Here is a 9,243-nt window from a genome sequence, read left to right as displayed (position 1 = left end):
GTTGCGCCAGTCGGTGAAGACCAGCTGCCGCCAGCGGCGACCGGCCTCGTTGAGCTGTACCGACAAAGATTCAGAGCACGATAAGTAAAGCCCTAAGATCAAGGAAAAGCCTGTATTACATAAGCTGTACTCGAGTATACGTAGCCGTGCGTTAATACGAGAAAATTTCCAGATACATTGACATACATAATATGGCAACTATCCTTACCATGTAGAGAGCGTAACGTTTCGACCCAAAGGCAGTTAATGCTAAGAATGTGTTGCTCACTGTTATCGCGTCTATTGAGTCCTAAGAGTGGCTGCTCTGTAACTGTAACCTTTAATTGTTCTGTAAACATTTTGACATTATGATGACATCAAGGATATCTTAGATATATTGTTTTTTAAGTTATATTCACTGGCAATAGAAGTTTTAGGTTCGCCAAAATTCGCACTGCCAAAGGAGGACCACATGTGACATTTGAATGTTTATGACGACATCAATGATATGTTGGATACATAAATTTGTACAGAACCTCAACGTTATCTCCACTGGCAATTGCAGTTAAAGGATCGCCAAAATTCGCAATGCCAAAGGAGGACCACAGAAGGATTCCTTCTACGGCCGGGTGGCTGAAGGCGACCCGCAAGGCGTCCTCGTAACCCGTCGCCCTCTCCAACTCGTCTAGCTCGGCTGCGGTCATCTCCGTTACCCAGATGGGCAGGCCGGCAGTGGCCAAAAGGTCCAAGCGACTCTGTAAAGGAAAAAAAAATTGAGTCTTGTAAACTCAGTTTTTGATCTCAAATGTGTACATTAATCATCTTAGATGATAAATTGTATTTGCTGTATATTTGGAAGATAAATTTTGACGTCAATATGAAAATACCTAAAAGGCAATCGTTGGTGTATATGTTGATAAGTATTGGTGCTTCTCTAAATCCATTGCAAGGTCAAGGAAAATTTTTAAAGGTTATGACATCGAAACAGTACCTTAAGAAGGACGGGATCTGGGCGGCTTTTGAAGTGTCCCTGAGCTCCGATCGCGTCGACTGAAGCTCCGTTAGCGAGGAACTCCTCCGCTTGCTGCACGTACGCCTGTGGAAAACACAATGATGACCATCGTTTATCTCTTGCATGCATACTTAGGCTTTACAATTTCTTTTGAATGTATATACATATATTATATATATATATAAGATTACACATGATCTGTGCAAGGTACTGGGCACTCAACTACTAAGAAGCTGGTTACACAACTTCCTGTGTAACTTTAAAACGATTATCAAATGTATAGAAAAAGCAGAATTTTAAAATAAACCATGTTTACTCGTATTTTTCGATGCTACGTATCAAGGAGCAGACGGATGGATGCAACATAGTATTGATTTTTTCCGTCGCCATGTCTATGCAAATATGCTGTGATAAAGGTATTCAATCGTTGCCAGAAAAGGATGACTTTGATTATTAGACAACGTTGCAGACTAGATCCACTGACCTGTGTCATAGCAACACTGTTGATGACACCGTAGTCGTTCAAGAAGAGTTTGACACCAGGGTCCTTCTCCTTCACCTTCTGGAACATGTCGTACCGGATCTGCGGGTTTCCCGTTTTCTCCACGAAGAAGTTTCCGTGCAGCATCTCGTTGTTGATGTCCCAATGTTACAACCTGGCACAGCGTGAGGAAAGAAAATATTGCCCACAAATCGATTAATATGATACTTTATAATGAGCTTTGAGGCAAATTCTCAAGTGTCTGATCTTGATGCTAGATTTGAGAAGATGGTTGCAAAAGTTTCGTTTCTTCAAAATACAATGTGTGAAATAGCACCAGAACGTCTTAGTTTATCCGGATCCCGTCTCCCTAAAATAGATTAAGACCTTTGATTAAGACTGATGTACAATGCAGTGTTTTCGAAGCTGAGGTTGGTTGGGAAGATGGTGCCCTTTTTATCAAATCGTGAAGATTATGACATATTTTCGGGAGTAGGGTTTTCTGTTAAGTGTTCTCAGAAGGTTGAGTTAGTTCAATAATGCTTGTGTGTGGTAGGCTTCCTTCTATCTAGGGGGGTGAGGATATCACTATCTAGGTATCATGGCCCTGGACCACGTCTTGTGTGGCTTGTAAATCCTGACCTAGCATGGCAAGTCCCGTTCATATTAAGGACATATGCAGGTAGAATGGTTCTGGGGCTTTATGGTACTTAATGATACTTGTGTGTATTGTGAAATGATTCAAATAAAAGGGTTTACCTCCCAGCATACCGACCCACGACGTCATCAACCCGTTTCCAGCACTTCTGCTCCAGCTCTGACCCGGAGTACGCCGGCAGCCAGGTGGGGACATGGGTGTCCCCGGTTCCCCAGAACACATTGTGCCCGCGAATCGGTATCCTGGTCAGGCAATGGTTGAAAAAAAAAAGGTCAGCAAAAGCAACGGTAAAAAAGTGTACCATAATACCATATACTTATCGAACCATCAGCACGCCTTCTGACGCACAAGGTTTACAGTCTGATCTTGATGCACTAACAGACTGGCAAAATCGTTGGCTTATGCCGTTCAATCCCTCTAAATGCCACATCCTCCATATCACCCGTAAAAAGCACCCCATTCTAACCCAGTACTCCCTCTGTGGAGAAGCCCTCACCGGTGTCAAGTCCCACCCCTATCTTGGAGTACAACTGTCCGACGATCTGCGGTGGGACACCCATATCAACTACGCCACTAGCAAAGCCGGTAGGGTACTAGGGGTCATTCGGCGCAACTTGACCCATTGTCCATCAAGAGTCAATGCCACTTGTTACAAAGCGCTGGTGCGGCCCCACTTGGAATATAGTGCCATCGTCTGCACTGCATGGAAACAAAGATTTCCACAAGTTTGCAAGCTTGGGCACTATGGTGAAACCCAACATTTCCTTGCTGTGTACACGGCTTTCCTACACCCGTGTCACCAAGATTGGACACATGTGCACACAAAAGTGCACACAAAGTGTCCAAAGTTTCCCACCTTAGGAAACATCTCGTGCCGGAATTAATTAACCATGATAATAGAGACTTGTGAAGTGCGTGAAAATTTACCTCGAGCAAGGAGCGCCTTGCCTGAGTAATTGTTTAAACTTTTTGCCCTGGGTAAAATGACGTAAACCTATGATTTTTTAAAACCTCATTGTGTAAACCCCTGATACGTGTCTAATTCGTTACATAATCGGGAAAGCCTAAAATACTGGCGCCAAACGATAACGCATTAAATGTGTGGCATGGTGTTGTATTGAAAACAAAACGAATGCTCTCATGATTTCACTCTTATAAACATTGACGTATATGGGTCGGAGTCGTTGATTAAGGAGAACTCCAGCATATTGCCTGCTTTGCGTTTTCATTGCAAACATTGGCGTCTCTTGGTGCAATTTTGACTCCCATTTGTCTGACTCTAAGCCTGAGTCACGTTGTAAACAAAGACAAGACGACGTACCCACGCGGAGTATGATTGGCATATCATTGTTCACAAATTAAACCACAGAACTCGATATCTAACATTGAAGTTCTTGTTTCACGTCACTGCTCCATAGGTATAAGATATACGGGTGATTTGGGTTCGAAACCTTATCCCCAAACCTGGACCGTACGTCATCGACATAGCCTCTAAAAGGCCCCGAGGATGACTGGGGATAATAGTAGAAATTCAGGCCAAATAGATCAAGGATTGAATAGTATGCTAAGGGAGTCGGCTACGGAGAGAGGGTTCAACTTGCAAGCAAATATTCTCACTGTAGCCGGCGAAGTTAGTTTATCATCGACCATTCGCGATCTTCTGTATTTGGGTCTATGATCTACGAGTTGATTTGAATCTGTGCTTTTATGAAATAGTCATTTGCCCGTTGCAAAAATAAATACCGATTTGATGTGTATTGTGCTGTCTTTTGTTTCTATGACAAGGGCGACAAAAACTGAACGTAAATCTTATCATTCTGTATTAATTTTCTGTACCGACTGTGATGTTCGTTCAAGTCACATGAATCTAGACTGCTATGTGTATCACTTTGATTAATAGAAAGATTAGCTACGTCACACGCGAACTATTATCGACATAGGTCCGTGTCTCCGTAAAACACACACACATACATGTAACATGTTCACCTTGCACTGAATGGCGTCCATTGCCTTTTAGTAAATGTTGCTTTGGAACATGACATGTTATATATTTGACTTGATGTATTCTAATTTCCTCGCCGGTTATATCGTCGATAGAACGATTTACTTGCAACTTTTACTGTTAACCTACTAATTTATCAGGCTGTCGTCATTATTCATAAGACACGGCCGCATGTTTTAACACCGTCCTTGGCAGGTATTGTTAATCTGTGAAAAACTAGTAATCAGGCTGCTCAAATCTGAATGTATGCAATAGACATACACGGTGTTTCACAAGTAATTATGTCTGTGTCAATGCAAATTCTAGTAAAAAAAGGGACATCCAATAGTATTTCTTGGTTAGCACGTGGTTTAAAAAGCAGGGACCAATCAAGGTTCTTGTCACCATTTTCAAATCTTTCAGTTTGTATTTGAGGAGCCTGTGTCGTTGTTTGCAGATGTGTGTTGTTGCTATCTCTGTGTCTGGATACTAGCGTGGGTTATTTGACTCCTGCCTGGGATTATTTTGAGCCTGGTTTCTATTCTACGACAAGACTGATGCAAGGCGTTTGAACACAGAACATCGCGACAGGACTTCCTTGTAAAGCCACGGAGGTTATATGGACAAATGACCTCCTTGGTAAAGCAAGACAGTCCGGACTTTTGACTACGGCTTCGCCCCGGACTTTTCAACCCGTGTCGGATGAAGAATGTGGACATTGCAGCGGCGTGTCTGGATACAGTAAAGCAACGAGCGACGAGTCGAACGGACCGTGCGGCTAGGTTTTAGCCTGACACTACTGCGCCACTGGGCAGTTCAGCCTGACTACCTCAGTTCGATGAAAACGATGACTTTCTGCCTCTAGAGGGCAACAGTTAGACAGAATTGTAGACAAAAACATTTGAAATCCATGTCGAATTCGAACTTATCAATGCATGTAGCTGTAAACCTAATAGATTTGTTAGAGTTTTGTACAGGTTTCGAAATAATGTTAAATGTATCTGTATTCTTTTGTTAATCTTCATTCAGACACTTCGTACGTTTTCACCTTTTGTCTTGGTATTGTTAGCTTAGTCTGTGTGTAACTGTGAACGTTTTAAAAGACTGCATGTGTAAATGTATGTAATTGAGAGAATGTATCGGCTGGAATGTATTGGTTGTTGTTTATCTCTAATTAAGTGAATAAAATGTCAATCTTTACGAACAATGATTCCGTGTGCTTTCGGTATGACGTGGTGGTATAAGGCAGGGGGCTGGGAGGGGGCAGTGGGTGTCCCGGGGGGGGGGGGATGTCCGGGCGTAGTAGCATAGCAACGACGCTACTTTCAATGACAAAAGGTGTTTTGAAGGAGTACCCGGATGTGTCTGGACGGGCCGCGTGGTTAGACCAACTGGGGAGATAATTAGGTGATAATTACGCGATAATTACTGCTAAATTATGCACCACTCGTTGGCACACAAAGGCCGACACATGTAATTTCCACACATGTCCACACGTTTACACACTTGTGCGCACAGGTTTTCATCGAAGGACACAAAGTGTACACGCAAATGGTCCGTTTACACAGATGTGCATAGGTTCCCCAAAAGGGACACATCGCATTTTCACTGTGGGAACTCATTGAAACCCGTGAAAATTTGGAATTTCCTAGCAGGTATACACAGGTTTTCAACGCGGAAATCTGTCTGTTCAAGCAGTGCTGGGACCCGTATAAGGAATACAGGCGGTGGAGGCCGTCCAGCGCAGGGCCGCCCGAGTGACTCTGAATGACCACCGGCGGACTAGCAGCGTGACACAAATGCTCAATGACCTGCAGTGGCCCCTTCTCTCTGAAAGGAGGAGGAACGCCCGCCTCACTTTTCTCTATAAACTAGTCAATAACTACATTAATATAAACACAGACAATCTTCTGAAACCAGCTCAGGGGCGCACCCGGGGTAGCCACACTCTAAAATTCCAAACAATCAACGCTCTAACAGACTCATTTAAATATTCTTTTTTCCCTCGCACCATACCAGAGCTTGGCATCTCGGACGACATAGAAGAAAGGATACAGCTAGCCAACGTGGCCATGAGAAAAATGTGGAGTATGTGGGGGACACAACACATCTCGTTAGAACTCAAGCTAAAACTCTTCCAAGTTTATGTTATACCCGTGATACTTTATAACGCCGGGACATGGGGACTCACCGAGCAGCTTGCGTATAAGATTGACTCATGGCACCGGAAACAACTGAGACGTCTAACATGTCACATCTACCCCAACTGCATCAGCAACGTCAAGTTGTACAACAAGTGTAGAACATCACCACTACAAAACGAAGTCCACCGTCGCAGATGGTTTCTCTTTGGTCACATTCTCCGTACGCCAGAAGACTCTCCGCCACAGAAAGTGCTAAACATTGCATTCAGTAAAAAACTTACACCGAGACAAGGGAGGCCCCGCGAGGGGCTCCTAAGCAGCCTCATAGACGATTGTAAACTGTACATGAAAATGAACATTAGAACGGAAACCCACGTACTGAAATACCTCCGAAAAAGAGCTCGAAACAAACAGGATTGGGCAAAGATGTACACTGATTTGGTCAAATTGTAATCTCAGCACATAGATATATCGATTTGACCAAGAACAGTCATTATTATTATTATTATTATTATACCAGAGTGGAACGCCCTGCCTGGCGCGGTTGTTACGACTCCCACCGTTGAGTCTTTCCGCGCCAGGCTGGAGGCCTGCCCGCCTTAGCCCGGGACCTCCTCCCCCCCCTACTTTGCCCCTTGCGGGGTTATCTGGGGGCCCAATAAGTTGAAGTTTGTGGAACCTACCACATCAACAATTCCCCCTTCTCCATTATGCAAACTTACATAGATCCTCATCAGGTAAATGTGCCATGTGCTTTTCCATTCTCTGTGAAGTGATATTATTATTAATGTTTTGGCAATATCTTTGTTATAACTTTTCTTGAAAATGATAAAAAATGATAAAGGACTGACCCACAGCTGTAGTGTTTAGTATCTACATGTAGGATAAGCCCCATGTGCAGAGACCTACATATACATGATGTTGTTACCCATGAAATGGGGTGTTTCAGCCTCCTGGCCAGAACAATACAGCCAGCAGCAGGTATGCTAACCAGTTGGAATAAATACAGCTATTATGCACAATAGAGCCTAGGCCAAGGTTTCACGCATAGCGCATGCAATTTGAGTACATGTATTGTGAATAACTGTAATCTCCAAGCAGATATGCGAGGTCGTAACATTTTCTGACTTGTAAGTTGTATGCACTTGGTTTTCTGACAGTCTTTACCCAAAAAAGCCAAGCCGGTTGAAGTTGAAGTACCAGTGCCCGTAGGGGGTGTAGCCCCTTAAAGCCATAAATTTGTCCCGGTGGAGAAGGGAACCTCTCGGTGCTCTCACGATTACCTTATGGTGTCTATTTGTTACCAGGTCCCGGGGTTATTTAAACTCTGAGTTTACGAAAATAATCCCGACCACTAGGGGTTACGCCCGATTGTGCCAAAAACAGCCCGTAAATTATTCGCGGCGTGGCCCTTTTTTCCAATTGTGACCGTAGCAATAAGCAAGTTTTCAAAAAATGGAAAAGTAAGTAGTGAACTTACTCTCAAGTTTTTTTGTAACGCCAACGGTGATCTTAATTGCTATAAGTTCGTTAAGATTTCACATTGTAAGAATGTATACGCAAAGATATGCTATTGTTTACACGAGTACATATCCATGCCACTATAGTATAGGATTACAACTCACCCTCGACTTTCAAGCAGTGCGATCGTTGGATCTGCCCAGTCGAACGTCAACTGTCAGTAAGACGAAACAAAGAATCAATATGAACAGCTAGTTAATATGTCATAGTTTGCATGACAATCGAGTTGATATAACTTGAGTGTTGTCATAATAGCTTCAGCAAAACTTCAGAAGTGATGATATCATTTGCATCTTCGTGAGCGGAACTATTTATCACATCCACACTTTTTACAGGTATCTTGCTTACAATAGTGTTCACACCTTCTAATGAATTCAGCTCGAAAAACAAGCCCTGGCCGGAGTAAATGCGTGCAAGCACCTACATATGATAAGGAATAACATACTTCAATCCTTTCATTTTGCTTCCATTTGAGCTGGTTGGCCAGAACAGCCCACTCGAAGTTGTTGAAGAAGAAGTCTGTATAGTAACTGTTGCTTGGCATCTGCTTGGCGTGGACGACCGACCCGAAGGCAAAGTGGGACCGGGTCTGAGCTACCTGCCAAGCAAATATACAAAACAAACTTTCTCATTAATTATCTTTGCCGAGTACTATAGTACTCGGGGTAGATTATGTTTTCGGTTGAGCCAGCTGTTTGGTGGGTCTGTATGTATGTCAAGAGCATAACTCAAGAAACCTTAGATGAATCTTTATGATTTTTGCTAGGTGTGTATTGGTTGTGCAAAGGAAGGTCAAGTTCAAAAATGGTTTACCTTGCGTTTTTCAACAGTACTGCAGCAGACTTTTAATTTTTGTGCGTTTGTATGTAGGCGAAAAAAGTGACGGAAACGCTGATGGATCTTTATGATATTTTGCAGGTGTGTAGATGTTGTGGTAACAGAGATCAAGTTCAAAAATGGTTCTCCTGGCATTTTCCGTCGGTACTGCAGTGGGCTTTGTGTGGATGTGTATTTTCTTGTGGACAACATAAGCTGTTGATGGATCTGTATGATATTTAGTGGATGGGTAGGGTTTACGGAAAGGAAGGTCAATTTCGATAATGGGCCTTCTAGCAAGTACCTAAGGTACTGCAGCGGAGCTTCAAAATTTAGTGGCATATTTTCTGAAAGTGCCATGGTCATGATATTTGTGTGGTAGATAGTTCATGCCACAAGAAGTAAGTTCTGTAAGTTTGGGCCCCCTAGCGGCTTGTTTAGAACTGCAGTGGGTGTTTTTGTTTTGACATTCGAACACGTATTACTTGAGAAGGGGTGAAGAGATTGTCGTGAAGTTTTGTATGTAGAGAGCTTAGATGGTGCTTTACACAATCGATGTCTAATTATAGAAAACAGGAGCTAATCTGCATGATTAGTAAGAATAATTGTAAATCCTTTACATCCCATAACGGGGCGTGTGACAGTATTCCC

At 43.0% G+C, this 9,243-nt stretch overlaps 1 protein-coding gene across 1 annotated transcript in view; it reads right to left on the bottom strand.

The window, feature by feature from the left end:
* The window catches only part of LOC136426916 (anti-sigma-I factor RsgI6-like), a 48,075-nt gene that overhangs the window by 34,904 nt on the left and 3,928 nt on the right, over positions 1 to 9,243 (bottom strand). Inside the window, exons 3-5 of the mRNA XM_066415635.1 lie at positions 8,222 to 8,374; positions 7,881 to 7,930; positions 2,232 to 2,372 (exon numbers count right to left, since the gene is read on the bottom strand). Of these exons, the coding sequence (XP_066271732.1) occupies positions 2,232 to 2,372; positions 7,881 to 7,930; positions 8,222 to 8,374 (344 nt within the window). The remainder of the gene's footprint in view (positions 1 to 2,231; positions 2,373 to 7,880; positions 7,931 to 8,221; positions 8,375 to 9,243) is intronic.

Source organism: Branchiostoma lanceolatum, chromosome 2, assembly GCF_035083965.1.
Source record: "Branchiostoma lanceolatum isolate klBraLanc5 chromosome 2, klBraLanc5.hap2, whole genome shotgun sequence".
NCBI lineage: Eukaryota > Metazoa > Chordata > Leptocardii > Amphioxiformes > Branchiostomatidae > Branchiostoma > Branchiostoma lanceolatum.
This window is presented reverse-complemented; position numbering and strand designations above follow the sequence as displayed.